General features: G+C 39.9%; 10 protein-coding genes across 10 annotated transcripts; 6 read left to right on the top strand and 4 right to left on the bottom strand.

The window, feature by feature from the left end:
- Positions 1–154: 154 nt before the first annotated feature.
- On the top strand, positions 155–1,555 carry TOT_030000903 (elongation factor tu; the record flags this gene model as incomplete). Its single annotated transcript, XM_009692920.1, has 2 exons — positions 155–1,360; positions 1,421–1,555. The coding sequence occupies 2 exons, from the start codon at positions 155–157 to the stop codon at positions 1,553–1,555; spliced, it is 1,341 nt and encodes a 446-aa protein (XP_009691215.1).
- A 312-nt stretch (positions 1,556–1,867) lies between these two features.
- Positions 1,868–2,210, top strand: TOT_030000174 (uncharacterized protein; the record flags this gene model as incomplete). The annotated part of the gene is made up of 3 exons (XM_009692919.1): positions 1,868–1,885; positions 1,924–2,018; positions 2,153–2,210. 3 exons carry the CDS (start codon positions 1,868–1,870, stop codon positions 2,208–2,210), a joined length of 171 nt encoding a protein of 56 aa, XP_009691214.1.
- Positions 2,211–2,857: 647 nt separating this feature from the next.
- On the top strand, positions 2,858–3,646 carry TOT_030000173 (40S ribosomal protein S3a; the record flags this gene model as incomplete). Its single annotated transcript, XM_009692918.1, has 1 exon — positions 2,858–3,646. The coding sequence occupies one exon, from the start codon at positions 2,858–2,860 to the stop codon at positions 3,644–3,646; it is 789 nt and encodes a 262-aa protein (XP_009691213.1).
- Positions 3,647–3,978: 332 nt separating this feature from the next.
- TOT_030000172 (conserved hypothetical protein) lies at positions 3,979–9,810 on the top strand (the record flags this gene model as incomplete). Its single annotated transcript, XM_009692917.1, has 8 exons — positions 3,979–5,884; positions 5,960–6,120; positions 6,193–6,342; positions 6,439–6,894; positions 7,159–8,437; positions 8,492–8,833; positions 8,948–9,295; positions 9,371–9,810. The coding sequence occupies 8 exons, from the start codon at positions 3,979–3,981 to the stop codon at positions 9,808–9,810; spliced, it is 5,082 nt and encodes a 1,693-aa protein (XP_009691212.1).
- A 248-nt stretch (positions 9,811–10,058) lies between these two features.
- On the bottom strand, positions 10,059–11,672 carry TOT_030000171 (hypothetical protein; the record flags this gene model as incomplete). Its single annotated transcript, XM_009692916.1, has 4 exons — positions 10,059–10,240; positions 10,348–10,631; positions 11,411–11,640; positions 11,664–11,672. 4 exons carry the CDS (start codon positions 11,670–11,672, stop codon positions 10,059–10,061), a joined length of 705 nt encoding a protein of 234 aa, XP_009691211.1.
- Positions 11,673–12,375: 703 nt separating this feature from the next.
- On the top strand, positions 12,376–15,023 carry TOT_030000170 (conserved hypothetical protein; the record flags this gene model as incomplete). Its single annotated transcript, XM_009692915.1, has 3 exons — positions 12,376–12,556; positions 12,613–13,961; positions 14,391–15,023. The coding sequence occupies 3 exons, from the start codon at positions 12,376–12,378 to the stop codon at positions 15,021–15,023; spliced, it is 2,163 nt and encodes a 720-aa protein (XP_009691210.1).
- Positions 15,024–15,597: 574 nt separating this feature from the next.
- TOT_030000169 (uncharacterized protein) lies at positions 15,598–18,414 on the bottom strand (the record flags this gene model as incomplete). The annotated part of the gene is made up of 12 exons (XM_009692914.1): positions 15,598–15,714; positions 15,954–16,241; positions 16,381–16,597; positions 16,721–16,911; positions 16,942–16,998; positions 17,031–17,105; positions 17,237–17,360; positions 17,462–17,600; positions 17,655–17,761; positions 17,866–17,993; positions 18,090–18,226; positions 18,333–18,414. 12 exons carry the CDS (start codon positions 18,412–18,414, stop codon positions 15,598–15,600), a joined length of 1,662 nt encoding a protein of 553 aa, XP_009691209.1.
- A 502-nt stretch (positions 18,415–18,916) lies between these two features.
- On the top strand, positions 18,917–19,760 carry TOT_030000168 (uncharacterized protein; the record flags this gene model as incomplete). The annotated part of the gene is made up of 3 exons (XM_009692913.1): positions 18,917–18,975; positions 19,059–19,168; positions 19,261–19,760. 3 exons carry the CDS (start codon positions 18,917–18,919, stop codon positions 19,758–19,760), a joined length of 669 nt encoding a protein of 222 aa, XP_009691208.1.
- Positions 19,761–19,853: 93 nt separating this feature from the next.
- TOT_030000167 (conserved hypothetical protein) lies at positions 19,854–22,214 on the bottom strand (the record flags this gene model as incomplete). The annotated part of the gene is made up of 6 exons (XM_009692912.1): positions 19,854–19,979; positions 20,056–20,193; positions 20,383–20,617; positions 20,669–21,189; positions 21,418–21,707; positions 21,812–22,214. 6 exons carry the CDS (start codon positions 22,212–22,214, stop codon positions 19,854–19,856), a joined length of 1,713 nt encoding a protein of 570 aa, XP_009691207.1.
- A 108-nt stretch (positions 22,215–22,322) lies between these two features.
- TOT_030000166 (uncharacterized protein) lies at positions 22,323–23,700 on the bottom strand (the record flags this gene model as incomplete). The annotated part of the gene is made up of 6 exons (XM_009692911.1): positions 22,323–22,385; positions 22,493–22,591; positions 22,641–22,755; positions 22,793–22,889; positions 23,592–23,629; positions 23,660–23,700. 6 exons carry the CDS (start codon positions 23,698–23,700, stop codon positions 22,323–22,325), a joined length of 453 nt encoding a protein of 150 aa, XP_009691206.1.
- Positions 23,701–24,651: the final 951 nt, after the last annotated feature.

The following is a 24,651-nucleotide window of genomic DNA, read 5'->3' as shown; positions in this document are numbered from 1 at the left end:
TTTCTATAATTAAAATAAGACCAAAAGTTGTTAAAATCAGTTTATGTGTTGTGTTAAGCAATATGGTGTTATGCTATGGAATCCGTATCAATATTTGATCTTCTAAGATTCTATTTACATTAATTAAGTGTAAAGTATTTTGTTAAACATTAAAATGTTAAATTGTAGTTTATTATCTAAAATTAACCAATGTAGTAATTTCAAATCGTTTAATACATATTTTTTGAACGCTATTCCCAAAAGGAATGTGTCAATATACAATAAAATACAGCTGATTAAACGAATAGGATGTGATTTGTATCAAACACGTAACTTTGCAGTCGGCACATTTGTCCGAAATAAGGAACACCTAAATATCGGAACAATAGGCCACGTGGATCACGGTAAAACGACATTAACAGCAGCTTTGACTAAGGTTTGTAGCTTATCAGGAGTAGGAGAATATGTGCCATATGACTCAATAGATAAAGCACCGGAGGAACGCAAGAGAGGAATAACGATCTGTGCAACCCATGTGGAGTATGAAACGGACAAAAGGCACTACGGCCACGTGGACTGCCCAGGACACGCAGACTACATAAAAAACATGATATCAGGAGCAGCACAAATGGACGGAGCAATTTTAGTGGTGTCAGCTCCAGACGGGCCAATGCCACAAACAAGAGAGCACATACTTCTGGCTAAGCAAATCGGAGTGCCGAAGCTGGTGGTATACCTCAATAAAATGGACCTGGTGGAAGACCCCGAGATCGTGGAGCTGGTGGAGCTGGAAATAAATGAGCTGCTGTCGGAATACAACTACGGAGACTCACCAATAGTGAAGGGCTCAGCAACAAAGGCGCTGATGAACGACGAGGAGAGCGTAAACAGCATCAAGCAGCTGCTGGCAAAGTGCGACGAGTACCTGGCGACACCGGACAGAAAGGAAGACCTGCCCCTCCTGATAGCAGTGGACGAAGTGCTGGCGATCCCAGGAAAGGGCACGGTGGCTACGGGAAGAATAGAGCAGGGGAGAGTGAAGGTAGGAGACGCAGTGGAGATCGTGGGAGGCGGGAAGAACGCAAAAAAGTCGACGGTCAACAGCCTGGAGATGTTCAGAAAGACGCTGAGCGAGGGCATAGCGGGAGACCAGGTGGGCTTTTTGCTGAAGAACGTCAAAAGAGACGACATAGCGCGAGGGTACGTGGTGAGTTGCCCAGGAACCTACTTCTCCTACGACTCGTTTGACGCAGATCTGTACGTGCTGACGCACGAGGAGGGTGGCAGGAAGAACGGGTTCGGGTCAAACTACAGGCCGCAGGCGTTCTTGAGAACGGGAGACGTAAGCTGCACAGTCCACTTGCCGGAAGATGTCCCACTGGTAGGCTCTAAAACTACTCAGTCAACCAAAAAGACTATTATATTAATAATATTAATATAGGCCATGCCGGGAGATAGTCTGAAGTGCACAATTAAACTGTTAAACCATATGCCGCTACATGAGGGACTGAGATTTGCTTTGAGAGAAGGTGGAAAGACAGTGGCATCGGGAATTATAAGCAAATTGCACAAGTAATTAATATAATAGATCAAATATGAGATTATGCAGAAGTATGTGAATTGGATTTACAAATATGTGGATAATGTTTGGTATCGGATGGAATAAACATGATTATACACACAGTTGTATCTGTTAATAGATATTTAAGAATATTTAAAGCATTTAACCGTGTTTATATATTTAAGGGGAATTAAATGGGATTTCAAAAGTGTATTTGTAAAAATAAAATAACATATACTAGAAATGAGTCTACAACAAATGGTGTAGATTTGTTACCCCAAATATTAGAAAAACATAGAAACAATTTAATAATTTTTACAAATCGTAATGCCAGCTGGTACACAGGTATATAATAAATATTATTAGGGGAAATTAATTTTTAGGGAGGTAAAAAAAAGCCATTAAAGGCCCCAAAAAAAGTCAGTGTTTTAACTGAGGAGGATTTGGAATTTAAGAAGAAAGATGCAGAATTAAAAAGGTAATCACATTAAAGTACTATATTTGTTTTTTATGTAATGTGGATTAATTAATTTGTTTGTTAGTTAAATTATATAATTAATAAGGACCTTGTACAATATGATAATAAATAATGGTTTACTAATCATAATATAGGAAAGACGAAGAAGCTAGGAAACTGCTATTAGCAAAAATGGCCTTAAAGAAAAAATAAAATCGACTGATCGTGATATAAAATATCACTGTCCTATTATTTCTCCAATAGTCTACAACAGATAAATTTAACATGTAATATAGATAAATTGAATTTATTTTTCATATATATGCTGTTTATAGAACGTTGATGCGTACGTTCCATTATAAAATGTGTAATTTAAAATATTGGTACATTGGGTTTTGATATCTGCGGATTCTACAATTTATAGTAAATTAATTGATAATATAAAAAATTATAATTTAAAAGTAAAATAAAATGGTTTAAGTTGATAAAGAAATTATTTAATAGACATATAATTGAGAAATAATAATGTAATTAATTAAATATTTGATCAATCAATAGCATTTTATGAACATGACTAATATTTATGCTATGAACTATATGTGTGAGTTATTAATCTATTAATCATTAGTGTAAGCGATTTCAGTATATCCATGGGGACCATAGGATGGGGCACAACTGAATTAGTCGATAATAACTTTATCATCTGTTTAACAGTTTATGTGATATCACAGTATAATTTAAAAGAGTATATTTGCAATAAAATAGTTCTTTTAAGCAGAGAAATCACTCTTATTTTAGTGTGGTGTGACCCAAGTAAAAACAAAATAATTTAAAATCATTGTATATCAAATCAGATTAAAATGGCAGTTGGAAAAAATAAAAGAGTTAGCAAGGGTAAGAAAGGTTCAAAGAAGAAGGTAGTGGACCCCTTCACGAAGAAGGAATGGTACAACCTGAAAGCACCAGTAGTGTTCAACGTGCGCAATTTCGGACAAACGCTGGTCACGAAGACAATTGGTACGAAACTAGCAACAGACGGCCTCAAGGGAAGAGTATTTGAAATGAGTCTGGCAGATTTAAACGCAGACGAAGATCAAGCGTACCGCAAGATAAAGCTCTCATGCGAGGACGTACAAGGAAGGAACTGCCTGACAGACTTCCACGGATCAAGCGTGACGAGAGATAAGCTATGCTCGCTGATAAGAAAAAACTACACGCTGATCGAAGCATTTGCAGACGTGAAGACGCTGGACGGATACCACCTGAGAATGTTCTGCGTAGGATACACGAAGCGTAGACCGGGGCAGCTCAAGTCAACTTGTTACGTAAGATCGAGCAAGGTGCGCATGATACACAAGAAAATGGTATCAGTGATGACGAACGAGGCCTCGAACAGCACTTTGAGAGAACTCGTGAAGAAGGTGATACCGGAGTCGATAGGAAAGGAGATCGAGAAGGCATGTAAGTCAGTGTTTCCACTGCAGAACGTGTTGGTGAGGAAGATCAAGGTGCTCAAGAAGCCGAAGTTCGACCTGACGAAGCTGATGGAAGCACACAACTACTCACCAGACGAGGAGCTGCAGGCGTTGAAGCTGAAGGAGTCAGATAGTGCAACAAACCTGCTGACGGCAGAGTTGCAGGCATCCTAATCTAGTTAAAACGAATACATGATAGAAATTAGTAATTAATGTGATAAATAGTAGTAGAAAAAGTAATAGAATAAAAAGGTTTATGTGATGTGTATGCCACCACAAGTAAAGAAATTCTGGCCCATAAAGTAGTAAATAAGGAGTAAAAATAACATTAATATATGTGAGAGTAGATAAATATATGTTATATTGGAATTGGGAGATAATAAGTTGGTATAAATAGACGCGAATAGAGTAGTAGCACGTAAAGATAAAAGAGAATGAAAGTTGAAAAAGGGTTGTTAAAAGGTGAAAATAATGTAAAATAGTGAAAGAAAATAGGAGAATAAACAATGCATAGAAGGAATCCCGCAAATGATACAGTAAATAGAGGAAATAGGATCGCACAAAGAGGGCAGAGAATCACAAGGAGTACAAGAACGCAAATAATAAGACCGAAGCCACCACCGCCAATAACATATAAAGATGGGCCGAGCATAATAAACCAGTTGGGGCACAATGTAATAAAACCGGCGCCTCCTCCAGTTCACTACGGAGCAGGACCGAACCTGCAGCACCTAACACACAGAATCGTTAAAGCGAGAACACACCCAGCAAATGTGCCAATGCCAGGAGCACCACCGCCTCCATATAAGAGTAAAAGAGACGGGACGTTGGGGAAAAAGGCGGAAATGCCAATGAGAAGTGTGCCGGTTCATATAAACACACAAATGAGTCCACAATTCAGAAATTATATGAACCCATCGCAGCAAATAGCAGGAAAGATAAATGAAATGGGAGGCTTTGTGACGAGTTTCAGCAGCCAGAACGCGGGAGAAGCGATAGGACTGATGTTTAGGCCGAAGGAGCCGCCGAGTCCAATGGTGGCGCCAGCACAAATTATCTACGAAAAAATGATGCCGTTTAAAAGTGGAGAAAACCTAGTGCCGTTTCCCAAAGCAGGGCCGCCATCTCCGCTGCCGAAAAGGAAGCCAGACCACAGTAAGCTGCAAGCGAAGCATCTGGCAATCAGGCAGACAGTGCAGTTTAAACAGAGGTTGGAAAGACTTAATTGCGCGCTCGACCAGGTGAACAAGGTGTGCGACAGAGTAAAGTTCGCAGTGGCGAGTATATTCAGAGTGAGAGTGGGCTACAGGCTGGAGGAGTTTGAACAGTACTACCTGCACAACGTGGAAAGAGTGTACAGATACCTGCTGTTCCTGTTCGTGCTTAACGGGTACAAGGAGTCGCTGTCGTTTGGCACGAGTGGACAGAGCAAGGAGGACTTGTCGTGGGAAACAGGGAAGTTTCTGAAGTTTATCAACGAGGAAAAGGACGTGGCGCTGCTGCCGAAGACGATATTGACCACAGGGACCATGAACACGAATCCGAGTGCAAATTCAGGAGCAAATAGAGGCGCTAATGAAGCGGGGAAGAACAGAGAGGGGAGCACTGGCATGAACAATGAGACGTCAATAGACAACTACAAGGCGATCAGTTGGGACAGTGAGCCAGCAGTAACGTACACATTCAACAATCCGCCGCCGACGGTCGGCAGTAAGAACAAAGACGACATGGTGGTGCTGATAAGAACAGTGAACCTGAACGCAATAACGAGCAACATGCCGACGCTGAAGTACCTGAGCTACATGTACAGGAACACGAACGAGGCGCTGCTTAACATGCTAGGACACTACGCGCTGATATGTACGGACGAGGACTACATCATAATCATATCCTCGATCCTGCCGAGCCTGGAGAGGCAGCAGCTGAGGACCTTCTACGAGAGCCTGGCGATGCTGCTGGACGGCTCGCGCTGCAGCCTCCAGCTCTACTACCTCGAGAGGTTCATAGAGCGCTTCATACCGATATGCTTCAGCCAGGAAAGGAGCTGCTGGAGGCCGCTGGTGAACAGCATAGCGACGGGAGTCAACCCGCTGAAGCTGAGCAGCAAGAAGTACATGAACTGCGTCATCTCGCTGGTGAGGACAGTCAAGAGCTTCTGCGACAAGTTCGTGGAGTGCAGAAGAACGACCTTTAGCGTGTTCCTGATGTCGCTGAAGCTGCTCCTGCAGTCGTCGGACGACTCTAGAATACTGGTCAGAGGAGAGTCTACGGACCTCTTGATACAAATATGGCTCAACCCGAGGGGCAAGGAGATAATAATCAGCTGCATGAACTACGATCTGATAAAGATATTAGGGCTGCTGTCAGGAGTGCAGTCGATCAAGCTGAACATATGGACGTATTTGCTGTCGAGTGCATCCACAGGGAGCGCGAGCGGCATCGCCAGCAGCTCGAGTAACACGCAGGCTGCTCCGGAAACTAACGCAGGTGGCGCCGTGGCAAACGCGGGTGGAGCGGAAGGGAGTGAAAACGTGTTGAATGTGTTGCTGAAAAACAGCAAGGGCGACAGCGCAGCACTCTTGAACCTGGTTAGCCACAAGGAGTGCACATACATATTCAACCTGCTGCTGTACCTGGAAAAAAATAACGTCGACCGGAGCGCGCTGCACAGAGGGATGCCAGGAACTAGTGTGGAGAAGGACGACGTGGAGCATTTGGAGAACGAAATGGCGTTGAAAAGGAGAATAGGACTGTACTGGTACCTGATGAAGTACCTGAGAGTGAGCAAGAGCCTGCTCCAATACGAAAAAATGTCACTGGTAGTGAGGCTGTCGTATAAGCTGCTGAAGCACTACCTGTACCACAAGAGCGTCAGTAGGCTGAACGGAGAGCGGAAAGATGAGTTGAGCAAAAATTCAAAAGATGAGAAGGTGAGTGTTGAGTCGCCGAATAGCGCAAATGGGCAGGGTGGCAACGGTAGTGGCGGCAGTCGCCTGTTGGAACTGTACAAAGCATTCGTGAAAGGCCTGGATAAGACAACGAGCCTAGGAGTGTTGTTTGAATACCTGCTGCTGCTGTTGATAAACAACATTAACTCGTCAGTATCTTGTCTGGAGCTGGCAAACTTTAAGCTCTCAATGGTCATGGACATGCTGATGTTCGACTACTCGTTTAACTCAGGGCTGCTGAATAGGAACACCAAGGAAAAGAACTACGTGGAAATAGGGAGTAACAGGTACCTGAACCTGACAAAGCTGACCAGCAAAAATTCAATGCGGCTTCTGAGTAACCTGTACTCTAAATTGGCACTGAACAACGAGATGGGGACTTATGGCGGCGACGAGGAATATAGAGCAGATAAGAAGGCAGAGGCGGACGGAGATTATAACGACAGCGACTCTGGATTTGCTCAAGAAGGGGAAGTAAATGACACTTTGGAGTATTTGCTGGCAAATAAGCTGATAACACTGGTGTTTATGAAGAGGAATAGAAGAAGGGGGTTCAGAGGCAGGTCTAGGGCACAAAATGGCAAAAATAAGAGTGGAAATAAGGAGAGTGCAGCAACCAGTGATGGTTCAGGAAGCAATAACGAGGACTCGGGCGACTTTAATGGGTCTGAAGGTAGTTTTGGCAGGAGAATTGGGATCGAAAACGGTATCTTTGAAGAGAAGCTGCTGGGGGAGAAGAGCGTGTTGGACGCACTGCTGAACGTTAACCTGCTGATGCACTTCATAAACAGGAACGTGGACATCCTGAGGATGCTCATGAACTACCTGGAAAACATGGTCTACCACTACAACAGTGAGTTCACGTCGACGTTCTGCGTCAACGTGACCTCAGCCCTGACAATTACGACAGTGCTGCACTACATGGCGAAGAGAGAAGACGTGGAGGCGAGGCGCGGCGCCGGTCCCACGGACGCGGAGGTGAACACGCACAAGATAAAGGAGCTGAAGGACTGCCTGAAGAAGTCGTACCTGCACAAGCTGCTGACGCTGTACAACGTAAGCAACCTGAGCGTCCAGCACAGGCTGATCAGCCAGAAGTTCGGAGACGAGAAGCGCGTGTACGTGAAGTTCGGAGTGGCGCGAGAGGAGAACGAGAGCCTGACGAGGTTCATGCTGACGCAGGCGTACGCTTTGGCGCTGGAGTTCCTGTACAACTACGCCTTCTACGAAGAAAGCGCGAGGAGCGGCGGCAGCGGAGCCTTCGGGCTGAGCAGCCTGGAAGGCGCGGAGTCGGCAATCAGCGCCACGGAAATGCTGCTCAAGTGCTTGACGGACCACAAGCTGCTCGAGTACATAGATCGCATAGTCAACGAGGACTACGGACTGCCCAACTACTACCTGGGGCACCCTTCGTGCACACTGGACCAGGGAGGGAGTCAGTCGAGTGAGCCTGGGGGGAAGAGCGACGACAACGCAGGCGGCGCCTCGACCACTGACGTGGCGAACGTAACGTACAACTTCACGTTCAGCCACATGAGCGCGGCGGTCGGCAGCTACGGCGGAGGGGCCGAGGAGCTGAACTGCAAGCTGGGCTCGGTGATAGACACGCTGATCAGCTCGATGCTCTACAACGAGCTCCACGAAAACAACGACCTCGAGACGAGGGAGGCGATCGAAAAGCACATGCTGAAGCTGCTGAGTTCGGCCTACAACAACGGAGAAAACGGGAAAGTAGTAGCCTATGAGCTGATGTACTACGTAGCCATGACGTCGCTGTTCAACGGCATGCTCGGCTCTTCGACGCAGTTTGAGGTGGGAAGGAAGTTGACGATATCGATGAGGATATTCAACAAGTTGATGGCGCACCTGAGTAGGGTCAACGGCACGACGCCGCAATCAGTGTTCAACGCCGCTATGAGGACAGTTTTCAGGCTGAGGCTGAGGAGCAAGGGAGAGCAGGCCACAGCCACGAACAATATTGACAGCAGCGCGCACGGCGGTAACACCGTAGAGCGTGGTCACGGCTACGCCGCTAGAAGCGGCCCCGAGGCGGGAGCCGGCTACGGTGTAGACGCGGCTGAAGCTAGGGACGACGCTCAAGAGGCGATCGAGGAAACCGCAGAGGCGGCCATAATTAAGCTGGTCTTCGAGACCGTGATGAGCGACGGCTTCCTCTGGAAGAGTTTTAAGAAGTACCCGGCCATCCTGACCTGCTTCATAAAGATATCCCCGATCAGCGGCCTCCTCAAGTTCTTTTCGACCTTCCCCGAGCTGCACTTGACATACTCAATGTCGTACTACAACACGCTAAAAAGCGCCTCAAACAGTGGCTTATTTGACCTCCTGGCCGACGCGAACTACTTTTTAGCAGTTTTGGGCAGAGAGGTGCTGGAGGCAATAGGAACAAACAGTAGTGGCCCGAGCTCTGTCACTGACAACGCACAACCGGGCCATCTAGAGCCGCAGATGAAGCGAGCGCGCTACGTGGAGCCTTCGAACAGCAGGCTGGCTAACACAGACAGTGCAGTCTCGGGTAGTGAAAGTAGCAAATTAACAGGAGTGGTTAACGTGGAGTGGTTCCGGTTCTACTTCATGTACGTGCAGCTGCTCGTGAGAATGTACGAGCTGAAGCACCTGGGAAGCGAAGCGGTTAACCTGGAGAGGAACTTCTATCGCAAGTTCACGATGCCTCTGGTCAAGTTTGAGCACCTGAGCGAGTTCGAGTACCTGTCCAAGGACGTGATCCTGTACCTGCTCAACTTCAAGCAGATTACCAACGACAACAACATCGTCTGCTACATCGGCTCGAGCGGCAGCAAGTCGCTGTTCGTCTACTACATGAAGGGCTACAGCCTGTCGCACGCTCCGCCGGCCGGTCGCGGCGCGCACGGCGCGCACTCGGCGCGAGCCTGCGCCCGCGACCCCGGCTGCGGGCCCGAGGAGACCGGAGAGTCGAGCTCCGAGGAGGAGCAGGCGGGAGACGAGCTGGGCATGTTTCTGTTCCTGCTGACGAAGCTGAGCCTGGTCAACGACATCAGGGTTCTCCAGGTGATCGCGTTCTCAGTCTTCCCGATCCTGGTCCACGCCGTTCCAAACAAGAGCGCGTTTGACGCGGTCTACGACGCGCTTCTGAACATCAGGTCGAGGGCGAGTTCCTTCACGTTCGTCAAGTACATGCTTCTCACCGTGATATTCAACTGGTACCACCGGTACTTCTTCACCTACAACTTCTTCATCTACCAGTACAACAGCAGCAGGACCATCGAGGCGAAGCTGGTCGAGAAGTACGTGGACAGGTACGTGAGCGGGGAGAACGTCGAGTTCAACTTCAACTTCACGTTCGTCAAAATACCACTGCAGCACATTCACCACCTGCAGTCGCTATTTTAATGTGATGCTTCTATTTTACAGATTAGTGATTTGTCCTCTATACTATCCGAGCCTAAGTCGATAGAGGAAACCTGAAAAAAAAGATGTGTGTGCCCAACTTACCATCGTGACGTGAGTATAATCAAATATCATGGCAATGACCCAATAATACGATTTTTAAGTTTATATTTATGTGTTATGTGTTTATTTTACAGGTGTAATGAATATGGTTTATACGGTGATAGAAATCGATTATGAACCAAAACTAACTATTTGTAAAAATTGACCAATAGACCAAAACCAAAATGTGTTATCGAATTTTGGTCACTAGACAATATGTTTAATAAATTGGGTTCAAAAGATTCTTTAAACAGTAATAACCATTTATTATTCGATGTGTTGATGTAAAACATATTATAGCTTTTTTTATTATCCGGTATTAAGTTATTTCCTACATATTATTGTTACGAAATATGGTAATTATTAGTTTTATTAACCAAATTAGCCCCATCACTATAAGGAATAATCTTATTTTATATAATATATTTATAATATTACTTGCTCTGTTTCCTCGGTCACTATTTTCTGAAAGGCTAGTTGTCATACCACTGTAAACAAAGTCCTTTTGAGCAGATTTGTGCATAGTAGCAGTAGTTGTAACACGACCTCTGTTATGAGGAGGTACACTTATATAATTACTCATAGCAGAATTTTCATTTTCAGAAACGAATAATTCACTGGATGAAGAATCGCTGCTAGAAGATTCATTTGATGATTCGCGGGATGTTACAGAACAACCGTTGACAGAATTGGATCCAGCTTCTGCAACTGAAGAATCAAACCTCTGATCTAAACCAGTTGATGAGTTGTTCTCCATATTGTTATTGGAATAAATATTGTTATTGTTATCAATAATGTTATTGTTATCAATAATGTTATTGTTATAAATATTGTTGTTTTCGTTATTCGTATAATTGTCGTCCATTATGATAAAAAACGATTTATCTTTGAAATGTTGATAAATTTAGTGTTGATAATGATGATGCGAATTTGGCGTATTGACAGTGAACTAGTTTTAATGTTATTAGGTTAATATAACAATAAAAACATTAATAGTAACAATTATGGATGTTTAGTTATAAGTTGATATATTATCTGTATTTACAAACAAAAATGTAATATAAATAGTGCTATATTGATGCTGCAACCGATGTATTGGATTCTGTTGTAGTGCATCTTATATGATTGAATATTATTACACATCAGTTTGGTATGGTGTAAATATTAAAAAAGCACATGATTATGTTATTATATTGCCAATAAATTTATCATTCCATCATTTATAATAATTAATAAATGTGTTAAGTTTAAATTATTGTAAATGTTAATTCAATTATATATTATATTGATGTGTCAATAATTGTCAATAACTGTAATATATACTGATACTCGTATTTATATAAATATATTGATACTTATGTGTTATACATATGTACATAAACACAACAATAACACATATGTGTATTATATTTATATTAATATTTGTGATTTGTTAAAGTTTAATGATTAATTATTACATCATTGTCTGATCATTTAATTAGATTTTTAATAATCATAATACATTAATATCTTTTCAATGTCCTTTATTTTTAAATGTTCATATGTAAAATTTTCTACATCAGTTGATTCCGTCTGATTGTTGTCATCGGAATTTTCATTAATAGAAAATATACGATTGTAACTAATTTTCCCACGTGACAGTGATTCTATATAATCACTGTAATAATTTACAACTAACTCATTTCTATAGTACCTTAAATTTAAAAGATCATAAAATAAAACAATATAATTCTTAATGAGTTTAATAAAATAACGTTTGTCATCTTTTGAATTTTGAGTAAAAATATTCAATAATTCAATTTGTTTAAATAAAAAATAAGATGATAAAAACAAAAAATCCGATGGAGTTTTAAAAGTAATTAAATTAAAATAATCATCAGAAAGATTGTATATAAAATTTTCAGTATTGTTTTGTTGTTGATTGTCAATATTGGTCTGATCAATATTAAAATGATCAATATTAAATTGTTCAATATTAATGTTTGAACTGGTAGCAGGGGTGTTGTCATCGATATTGTTAATGTAATCGTAATAATTATTGTCATCGATATTGTTATCGTTATCAATAATGTTATTGTTATCCATATTGTTGTTTTCGTTATTTGTAGAACTGTCGTCCATTATGATAAAAAACGATTTATCTTTGAAATGTTGATAAATTTAGTGTTGATAATGATGATGCGAATTTGGAGTATTGACAGTGAACTAGTTTTAATGTTATTAGGTTAATATAACAATAAAAACATTAATAGTAACAATTATGGATGTTTAGTTATAAGTTGATATATTATCAGTGTATAGAAACAAAAATATAATATAAATGGTGCTATATTGATGCTGCAACCGATGTATTGGATTCTGTTTTAGTGTATTTTTATTATCTATGATTATGTTTTGTATTTTTATCTTTTTCATATATTATATTTCATTATTTTTTAATTATATTTAATTTGTTTTCTAATTGATATGTATTTTGTATATCTTACACCTTTGGGTGCTGGAAATTATCAATATGTTTTCAGAATTACAAATTTGTATAACAGATATAATGATTTTAATATAATTGATGTGTATGACCAATATCGTTATTCTTCTCTTCATTTTATCCACAAATATTCTCAGAATCCCGTTAATTCTGGAATTTTAGGTAAGATTTCGTAATAATTACTCTGTTTTTTTAATGATTTTTAATATGTATTTTAGCTAAAATTCCGAGATATTGGATTTTAAAAATTCCAAAAAACGAAAACATTGAAGACTATGCCTCTAGAATTAGGTTTCATTATCAGTTTAACAGTTTTTTAAACCATTTTAACAAAAGTATTAATCATAATTTGAGCTTTGAAAATAGGAAAGGTGATTATATCGCGAAATTGAGGAACTTTGATGAAAATCGAAAACAAAACGGATTAAATAATATCGCAAGTGACGTACCGAGTAAAATGTTATGTGTAATAGAAAGAAGTGTATCGCAGAAGCTGAGAACAATGTTTGAAGAGTTGTTGATTCCGAGCGGTAAATACGCTAACGATAGTAACATGGGACCTGATAGTAATAGCACTGTTGCAATAAATGGTAATGAAAAGAGTAGAACGAATAATGAAATGAGGAAGATGGATAGAAATAAAATGATGGTATTCTACGACGATGTGTTGGAAAAAAGGTATTCGATGGAAATAGACGCAAATTCTATCGAGATAGTGGACGCGAATGATTTGATTGACCATGCTACTGAATCGAAGGCAAAAGAGACGTTGAGGACCAAAAGAATATTCGACAATGATAGATACGAATTTTGCTCTATCGAGGAGGATCTGTTTAATATTGACAGGATTATTGAAATCGGAAACATAGGTGAAAATGATAGAGTGAATGGAGTTGGAAAAGGTGGCGGATTAGAAAGCTGCACGAAGGACAAAGGGGACGTGAAAAACGTAAGTATTGAGATAAAGTTGAAGTGCGGATTGAAAAATTTTAAAAAATACCCGAGCATGTTTGAAATGAACCAAATAAACAAGAGGAATGTGAATTACATAATGTCGAACGGAACGTCAAAGGTTAGGGGTAAGCACGAGTCTCACTATGACCCGTGTAAGTTTTTTGAGTTGGATCGGGAGTCGATCAGGGAGGAAATGATAAAGCTGATGCAAATACCGCAGAATAACCTGAGAATGTTCGTAAACAATTATCAAATAGCGCCAGAAGAACTGTTCGGAAGTGAACTGAAGAGAAGAGTAAGGAAAGGAGTGGAAGCAGATCAGGCTAGTGGGATCTGCTGCACTGATGAATTCTCGAACAGGAGAGCAAGCATGGAGGAAGGCGGTGACGATTTGCTGGAGTTGGTGGTTAGATCGATCGTGGAAAACAGGAAGAAGCTCGTAATGGTGTCGAAACTGCAGGCGCTGGCAGCAGGACAGCAGTTGGTGGCCTCAGCACTGTACAGCATGTATAGCCTGCTTCTGAGAATGGGCGAGTTCACAAGCGGCAGCAGGGAAAGAAACAGAGGTTCCACAAAGGGCAGGGAAATAGAAAGAGATAGTGTCATGGGAAAAGTTACCAAGAGAAGCGATAAAATAGGTAATAATAGTGGTAATGGCAATAGAGTTACGGATAATGGTAGTGGCAACGGTAATTGCAATCGCAAAGGCAATGCTAGTGTCAATGGTAGTGACAATGACTGTGATGGTGATGAGCACATAGTGACGATGATTAGAAAAATGGGCCTCTATGATCAATTCAAATCGATCAAGAGAAATGAATATGAGATACAAAGAGCATTTTATCGAAGTATGCATGAGTTTATAGACGAAGATAGGAAGATAGATAGGCACACGTGCAAATAGCATAGATTAGGCGGATAAGACTTTGATTAAGTAGTATATAGATGAGTATATAGATAGATAGCTACGTATTGGGGATCATGATGAGTAAATGAGTATAAACGATAACACAGACATTAAGAAACTAATAAACATGTAGAGGGGATGGAGTTGGTGCATTTGATGCACATTAAACTGACGAGCGTGTTGAACAGTGAGAGACGTTGTAGTTTTAAAACGAGCAACGCAAATATGGCAGTGCACAGAGCGTCAAATGAGTTTAACGCCAATAACCATCGTCTGTTTAAGCTGTTGAATGAAGTTGTCGCTTGTTTGCTAGGTTCCTCACCGAGTGGCAGTGGTAGGAAAAACGGCAGTGATGATGAAGAGAACGTGCCTCTAAAGCGTAGTAAAATGGGTAGCACAGCCAGAAATAGTGGAATACATCTGTTGATACTGGAGGATGAAGCGATAAAGACAATAATGAGAACAATATATTACCGGAATAAAAAGGAGAGAGTTGAGAGAGGGCGCAGTATCAAGAGGGGAATAGTCTCGGAGAGTGAGGTGGAGAGAGTCAGGGCATGGATAAGCATGTACCTCTACGGAAGAGTGGCAATGGACCTGTCGATAATAGTGAACATATTGTACTCAGGCCGAAAGAATGAGCCAGGAGGGTATAGAATGTTGTACAACAAAGTGTCGTTCGTGGACCTTGACCTGAAATCGAAAGACAAGATATACAAGTGGGCAATAGGTAGACAGCGGCATAGACAGATACGTAGAGCTAAGTAGATAGGGAGTGTTGATTGCGCAGGTATTCGTCCACAGTGGACGCAGCCGGTGTCAGTTAACTGCGAGTGATTAGAGTATGCTGATGGTATGTTATAGGTGGAAGTACAGTGCGTTGCAACTGATGAGTGCCTTCGACGCCGCAAACTAATATCCTTAAAAGTACGTCTACACACTATTACCATGACTGGTGAATATACATAGCTGTGGCGTGATAATTGCACAATGTGTGTATGCAGCACTATTGTATGTATATTGTATATACACTACACATGTTACATTGATATATTACACACATTATATATGCACTATATGTACTGTATATGTTACGCTTATTACATATGTTATATACACATTATACATATTATATATAGTATATACACATACATATTATATATAGTATATATTCACTATACGTGTCATACATATGTGTACTCTGAGACTGTATGTGTAGTCTAACACTTTGTACTCACCCTACTATGTGTGTGTATACACTAGTAGTATATTAGTGTGAGTACATGTGTAGAATAATCATGTTTGAAGAACAAGTAGGCGTGGTTAAACATGAATACGCACATTAGGATGTCAGATTAGCGTTGTTTTGAAGCTGCCACTCAATCACAGTGTTGGCAAGGTCGAGAGTCAGTTTAGTTGCGCCGCTGCCGTAGATCGCACTTTGTAAACTGATGCACAGCTGAAAATAATGAAAGTAAATACGGATGCGTAGAGGTAATGTTCCAGTTGACAATCGGGGGTGGAGGAGATACATGGTGTTGCAAGTCAACTTGCTGCTGTTGGGCCTTGTTAACAAGGGTTAAACACGTTGTCGTGTCGAAATGGGGCGGCACAGCACGGCAGCATGGGGTAAAATAACTAATATTCAGGTAACTGCGTTACAGGAGACTGTCTGGCTGCGTCTGCAGTGGCGCCTACCTTTGAAATTTGACGTCCTGACAAGTTCTGGGTCCTCTTCGCCAGCTGCTCAAAGTACGAGTCGTTGATCAACTCGTCTATCTGCACCTTGGACCGCTTGAGCGGGTTGATCACGAACTGCTGCATGAAGAGCTTGATCATTCTGAGTCTCTCGGACTCTTCTGGCAGGTCGAAGTTGAACTGTTCGTCGATACGGTCAATAACGGCCCTGTCCAGAATCTCCTTCTCATTGGTTGCGAGAATGAGGCAGAACTTGGTGTTTTCATTGCCAGTGTGGTACAAAAAGGTCTAAAACTCATATTAATGACATTTGCGTGTGATAATTGGCATAATAAAGAGAGTAAGGTTGTTGATCTACCTAGATAAACAGCCTTAAAATAAAAAGGATGCGGTTGCTTGTTAACTGCAATAGCACAACAAAACTTACCGACAAGGCGTTCCTAATGTTTTCCGACATTCCCTCCAGCGTGGACCTGCCCTTCCTCAGAAACGCCTCCGCCTCGTCTATGAAGAGTATCAGCCCCTTTTTAGACTTGTTTGACCACTTGAAGAGCTTATTCAACTCGGTCACTGCGTTTTCCTTCAAGGGCCCTATGTCACCGCCGGTCATGATCGCGTAGTCCATTCCGCTCCTCAGGGCCAACCTAAGTTTAATTAGTCGCAAGCACTTCAAATCTGCTGCACTCCGGTCCTTTGTTTCCTCACGGACTCAACAGTCCCACCATCAGTGCTCGTGCATTATCTATTACTCCGATCCACAAACTTACGTTTTCGCAAACAGCGTCTTCCCTGTTCCCGGCGGGCCGTACAGCAATATGTTTCTGTACGGAGTCTTATTCAGCTTCGACTTGAGCAGTGAGTTTATTGACCAGGTCAGCCTCTGGTTGAGGCTGCTGTTCAGCACGATCTCGTTTAAGTTGAACTCGTTCCCCTTCCTCACCATACTCTTCAGGTTCCCCTAACGGCCCATGCTAATGCTCAAAATTACCGGTATGATCGATTTTGAGGTCTCGCGCACCAGTGAAGGCTTTCCGATTTTGTTTTCCTAAGGTTTGAGTGTGACTTGCTGAAACCTACTATCACTTTGCGAACGACAATGGTTCCGTTTTTCGCAAGGTAGATCCCCAATGAGATCCCAGTCAATGTCATAACCTAATTACATTATAGTCATATCCATTTGACAAAGTGGGTTAGAGGCAACTTTATAATTAACTACTCCAAGTACTATCATATTATGTCGTCGTCTTCATCGCAACCTATCTACTCTTATAGATAGTCATTACCGTGTATGTTAGACGCTGCTTATCTTGAAGTATCGACGACAACCCTGACCCAACTGATGAGAAGATCAAGTTTAGCGACTCCAGCTTCGTCTTTCTCTCTTCAACGGACCTCTCCTTCATCATTCTACATGAAATGAGTTGTGCACACAAGCACTCTTACTTATCTAATCGACCATTATCCTAACTGCGTCTAGCTGTTATGTTTACCATATCTACTAATCTCACTTGAGGTGTATATCAAAATTATCTCTTTCTTGCTGTATTTTACCCAGGTTTTCCTGTCTCACTTTGGCAACCATTATGTCCTTCTCCAACTCCTTTTCTTCCTTCAGGTGCTGCCTTTTCATGTTCAATATTTCATTTTCTAAGGGCAGTATTAGTCATTTATCAATGTATCATCATTTTTCTTTTTCAATACCTGTGTTCTTCCTTATTTGTTCCTGCTTCAGAAACTGCTGATGCTGACGCTGTAGCCATTCCTCATTTTGTCTCTTTTGGTCGAGCAACTTTTTTTGATACATCTCACTAAGTATTTTTCATCAAGTTGTGTTTTAACTTGTTAAATATATAATTCTATAATAACCAGCTCTTTATCATAGTATCTATCCACTTGTTTGTCTAATACGTACTCTTCTAGTTTAGCTTTATATTGAGCTGTTATTCTCTCCTGTTCCTGTTGATGTGACAATAACTTCCTCCTTTCATCGCTTTCTATTTTAGCCTTTTGAGTTCCCAATTCCCCTTGTTTCAGTCTCATCTAATCTCACTTGTTAACCTCATTATAACTGCTGGCTACATATATACTAACAAACTATTCATTTATGTAAATAAATCTTGAGTACTAAGTAGAAACCTGTTCAATTTGCATTTGTATTTCCTGTTGCTTTGTCATTTCTTGCATTTTCGTCAGCTCAAAGGCCTTTTGAGCGTTTGGCGAAGAGTCGAGCATTCGCAAAGCCTTCGCTCCACGTTCCAAAGCGGTCGGATCGACTATAAATCGGCAGTTAACACTGGTATTTAGCGTTTTATCAATTAATTACTCAAATAATTAGACAATATCTTAGTTATATAGATAATAAGCTAGTTATTTTTATACATTTTCCGGTTATATTGTTATCATCTTTATTATTAGGAATAGGTGTGACTGGTATGTTTTTACCGAATCCAAACATCGACATTTTTGGACAGATTTATATTTTACAGATCAAAACTACATTACACAACTATTATGCCGGTATTTATAGGGACTATTGTCTTATGTTATGGTTATATTACACAGAAGGTTACGATTGACTATACTTCGTGGAATCCTATTGTTCCATTATGGAATTTATATTAAACAAATTATTTACATCAAAACCGATAAAAAATATTAATTTAATGAAAATATTATAAAAAACAACTTCAATGTGTTTGTAATTATGCTTTTTTACATTATTTGTTGCCCCCCTAACAATTACTGTTTAAATATCATTTTCTGTTATATACAATGTAATTTTATCACTAATCGCAATTTAATTTTAATGAAAAATTTATAATAAATTAATTATATTACACTTATGTGTTTAAACTTAATAATTCTTTCTCGTGTTAATGAATACACTCTTCCTGCTCAAAAGTGGTTCATTGATCATTTAAGCACACAAATTATGATGTATAATATTCTAAAAGTTAAGTAAAATGAGTGATGATGTGGTTTGGCAGTTGATTAAAAACGGATTTTGTTCTTTCCGTAAAACGTAAGTTTAATAATGTGTACTTGTAATCAGTTTGTGGTAATTATGTGCCTTAAAGGTAGCTGATATTAATTGATGGAATTTAGAACTGACACAAAGGCATTTTGCACCAATATATATAACGTAACTGGGCTGTGTAACCACGCAAGTTGTCCTCTAGCCAACAGCAACTATGCAACAGTAATTGAAGATCAAGGTGAGTGAAGAGAATTAGTTGAACAGATTTGAACAAATCGCACAAATTTATACCAATTATACCAATTTAAATTCAATTACACTGATTTTTAGGTGATTTGTTGCTGTGTTTAAAGAGAGTTGAGCGGTGTCACCTGCCCAGAGACCAGTGGGAAAAAATAAAGCTCTCAAACTCAAACAGAGCAGGAATCGCAGAAATCATAGAGAAAACAAAGGTGGGATTCTCAAGTCACCTGACGGAAAAGTGCAAAAAAAGATTCAGGAGACTGAAGGAGGTGCTCAGCAACATGCGCTCAATGGCGCTGAGCAAAAAGGTGAAGGTGACGCCAGTGAAAAAGAAAACGGACCGCCGAGAACTGATAAGAGAGAAGAAGGCGGAAATAGCGGCGAAGCTGGACAGAAGCATAGAGCAGGAGCTGCTCAACAGGCTGAACCAGGGCATCTACGGGGAGTTGTATAACTTCGAGGAGGAGAAGGAGCAGGAGGCCGAGGCTGAGGAGGATAAGGAGGAGGTGAAACCTCCCAAAAGAAGGAGGAGAATCAACATCGAGTACGAAAAGGATGAAGATTACCGTCAGCTACAGTTCAACTAATTTCATGGTCACTATCTACACTTAAGCATAGACAGCACAGTAGTTATACACACATAGCATTGATACACACTGTTAGTACATTATGAGGGGGCATTAGCTGGCGCGACTAAGTCTTGAATCCTGTATCAAGCAAATTAAGTCGTATACGAGGAACTTCATACAGCAGATCTTAGCCTCAAGGTCAGTCAAGTCATCGTCCAGCGGCTTATCCACGAACATCTGTTGACGTAAATTAGCAGAGTATCAGTCACTAAATAGTTGAGGTAACTAACTACTAGCGCTAGCTAATTGGTACGTTGGAGATTAGCCTGTTGATGTCCGGCTTCAGAGGTTCGAGCTCCAAACTTCCCATTTCCATCAGCCTGTTGTAGAAGTCGATCAGCATTAGGTCCAACTCGTGGACGCCGTACTCGGCTATGGTGTCAGTTATCAGCTTGACTATCAGCTTGCTAACGTCGTTAACTGGCTTGTGAGCGCTGCTTTCCTGCTGAGTGGACACAGTTCTGTAACCGGTGGGAGTTGCGTCGCCGGCGCTGGCCGCACCACTGTCACCCTGATCTACTGCGGCGCTAGTGTCGCCGCTACCACTGGCCTCAGGAGTGGCCGCAGTGGCGCAGCTAACGCTGCTCTTGAGGCTCGAAAAATTGCGGGAGTTGTGCAGAATTATATGTATTAGGCTCCGAAGCCATTTGTGGCTCTGCCTCGTCCTGTGCTTCCTGATGGCATTCATGTAGTTGCGCTGGGCGTCGACCAGCGTGTTGAAGAACAGAATGAGGTCGAAATCCACCCTGTTCGCGATTTCAATCACGTTCAACCTGGACAGGCAGTACCTGTTCCTGTTCGCGTTCATGACGTAGCTTCGCGTGTTCATGTAGTTCTTGTTCGGCATGTTGTAGCTCCTCAGAAACATCTTGTGCGCGTGGTCTATGAACCTATCCCTGTCGAGCCCGTTCAGCCTCAGAACCAGCGAATATGACCTGACTCTGAAGTCCACGTAGTTTACATTACAGCACAGTATGATGAACAGCTTTTCGTACACCTTGTTGAACCACTTGCTCATGAGTATTTGCCAATTTTTTCCCAGGTGGTCAAAGTGCTCCAGAACGCACACTTGGCTGTGTCTGTTCAACAGTATGTCCTTCACCTTTTCTACTGGTATCAACTCGTCACTCAACTGGGTCTTCAACACTGTACAGTCTATGTGCTGCACCTTCTTATTTTGGATGATGATAAACTCGTTTTCCTGATACGTGTTCGTTATCAGTGTCTTAAATTCGCAATCAAACACTTTACTCAGGAGCCAATAACACCCTGACGCATTATTTCCACTGCCGTGGAGCACAATTATATTATTACCCAAATAGATCACGTTTTCCTTCCCCTTGTAATCATCTTTAGCGGCTACATCTACATTTGTGGCTGAGTTGATCTTCAATTGGTCTTCAGCCGACAGATCGTTACTCATCTTGACATCACTTACAGGTTGACTCATCTGTCCAGATCGACTCGTTCCTGTCACATCCGATTCGACTTTGCCTACTGGTTGAGACCTAATTTCTGCCTCGTTACAAAGGTCATCTTTGAGTGAAGTGTCCACTGCTTCATCGTTACTGGAACAAGATCCTGTGTTTTGCACATCATCAGAAGCCAAATCTACATCCATCGGACTAAAGCCTTTCTCGTCCAACTGATTATTAGAGTCCGCAACGCCGTCGGCAACGTCAAAATCTACCGATTTACTCGATTGTGAGCAGTCATCTGTGGACCAATTATTCAGAGAATTGTCGTCCAGACATGTTTCATCATCCTCATCTGCTGCATATCGTGCGTTGGCAGCCGATGATGGCTTTACATCCTTGAGGTGTGTCCTTTCAGTGTCCAAGTTTGACTCATCATCTGAGGAGAAAGCCAACATCTCTCCGGTGATCACCAAAGTCCCAAAAGGGTCTGCACAATTGTCGTTATTAATAATCTAAGCCGATTTTATAATTACAAGTGCCACAAAGGATACATCTAGCTAGATTATGTGTAACAGGAGGTCAAAAACGTACCAATATCAACGGGTATAATATTGGAGGAAGGCTGCTCTTCCGTGTACACACACTCTTGTTTTACTTCCTTCTTTTCAACTGTCTTTGAGGCGTCTCTTTTAAACCAGTTTAAAATGGTAGGTTTCTGAGGTATTCTGGGCCTTGAGGAATTAACTTCATTTCTTACACTACGTGTAGTAAACAATATGTTACTCTGCGATTTATAGGTGCTATCCGCTAAGGATGCTCTAACAAATATATTGGTCGATGTGTTATCGTAAACTGTTGAAAATTTAAGTTTAATGGCGGAGGCCAGCCGAGTAAGAATTTTATCCTCATTTATGTTAAATATCTTTTCGGCGACTATAGATTCTAAGAGCTCATCCAGTGTGAATCCATCATTGTCTTCTATATGCTTAATCATGCTAAATTTACTAAATCTAAACGGCAACACACCACCACACAAACAAATAAAATCACAAATTAAGAATACAATTTGTATCACGTATTGCTATCTAGGAGGAGATTAATTTTACAGTTTGTAATTTGAACCTTCTAGAATACATTTGTTACAATCGCATTTGAATCCATAATTCTGTTCAATTAGTGGTATTGATGTTTAATGTGTGTACTTATATCATTAAATACTTATACCCTAGAGTAAATTTCCACTCATAGTAATAATTAATATATGTATAATACTTTATACAGCTTCTCCTGTCTATTTTCTACTGAATCTTTTTCATCTATGTATGAAATTGTTGCTTCCTCTCCTCTTGGTACATCAACAAGAGGAGCAATCTAAAAATTTTATTAGTTGTTTTTATTTTGTAAATATCTTTTGTTTTACATGCGCGATATTATTCTTGGTGTATTCTATTTGTAAATTCGGTTCACATGAGTGATTCATTTTTGATAAGTAATTAAAGAGGCCCAATCCCATAGTTTCTGGGTACAATTCTTTCCTAATTGTTTTATTTTAAGTTGGATATTCAAAATTACTTTTGGATGGTTTCGTTTATATCATCAAGCCCTAGTTGATTATTATTGGCGTTAATTATTTGATAAATCATTGACAATTCCTGAACTCGAATTTCAACTCAAATTAATATACCGTTGACATGGATTCTATTAATAATCTCCCATGTGTATCATTTTTGAGATTAAACAGTAGGTCATTTATTGGATTTTGTATCTCAATGTCAACACACACCAGGTCCATCATACCCTACACAGTTGAAATTATATATTGTCCAAAAGCAAATAAATAAAACTATTTCTTGGACAATGTTAATAATTTAATACTGACCAATATTTGTAGGAAAAAATCAAATGAAAACAGTTCGTCTACATTGTTATCGTTTATCAGTACATTTTTGTATCTTTTCAAACAATTTGTCAACAAATTAAAGGATTCCATGGCCCTAAAACATAATATTTATATTTTATCTAACATATCCTTTTTAGAATCTGATCCATCCATGGAGTGCCTTGAATAATGTTAAAATGTGATTATTACGAACTATTTAATAATATAATTAACTAAATTGTTAACTAACGAATTTTTAGTTTAATTATATAGTATAATAATAAGTAACTATTAAATAATGTTTAATATTAAATGTGTATAAGATATCAAAGAAACCATGGTATGTGATAGAATCCACTCAATATATCAAGCCAATCTTTAATCAATTTCTTATTATTAATAGAATCATAAATGATTTGGACGTAAATTAACCCTTCAAAAATCATTAGAATATATTTCAGAGAAAAGAAACACAATCTATTAAAAACTTACCAGCAAAGATAAAATTTTCGTGAGTTTTTAGAGCATGTCTAAAATACATCAATTTAAGTTATTTGTACCTCTTAAATGCTTTCCAGCATTCCTTTTCATCTTCAGTCATCAGATTACATAGAAAAGAGTGAAAGGGATCAGAATCCTAATTATTATAAAATGTATGAAATTTATTTACACATAATTAAATTAAATATGAAACAAAATAGAAAAAATAAATTTGACTAACTATGTCATATTGAAATAAACTAAGACAACAGATTACTATGAATTACTTTGAAACATTGATTACTACAGAATATAAAACCACATTTACACTTAATATAATTTACACCTTCCAATTCCTATAGATAATTATAAAAAATATTTAGATTTACTGGAAATTTGTCTTTTAAATTATTAATCTCATCTTGCAATTCATCGGTAACCGACCTTCCACATCTGAATATCATGAATATTCTAATGTTTGTTTTCAATTGTAATTTATAATTCAATAAAATGAATTACATTTTCAGTGTGTGGTTTAAATTTTCAGTAAATGAACCGACGTTAGTGAAACAATAGTCACAAACTAGCGATAATTTCCTAAGATGAATTTATTAAAGATTCCAAATAAACTCGAAATAATTAATAGAATAAACTCGAAATAATTAATAGAATAAACTCGATAGTCATAATTTTAATAAATTACTTTGAGTAATAGTGAATATAGGAAAAAATTGGTTTTTCTAATATAATAGAATCCGAAACATGTAACTCATTCAGTAATTTGATGCCGTAACCTTTCCTTGAGTTAATTAATTCCCATGAAAATAAAGATTTTAAATCACTCATAATATATAAAAATTGAAATAATAATCAAATTTAGTTATGAAAAAGAATTATAAAATACTTGTCACAGATAATGTGTGTGTCCCAATATTCATAATATGAGTTAAAAACGTTTGATGTTGTTCTTTGCATATGTAAAATATAAGTCGATTGTATGTTTAATTTACAGTTTTGTTTTACTCAATTCAGTAAAACTTGTGGTTTCCTCGAATAGTAGAATCATTCATTG

This window comes from Theileria orientalis, chromosome 3, assembly GCF_000740895.1.
Source record: "Theileria orientalis strain Shintoku DNA, chromosome 3, complete genome".
Taxonomy (NCBI): Eukaryota; Apicomplexa; class Aconoidasida; order Piroplasmida; family Theileriidae; genus Theileria; species Theileria orientalis.
This window is presented reverse-complemented; position numbering and strand designations above follow the sequence as displayed.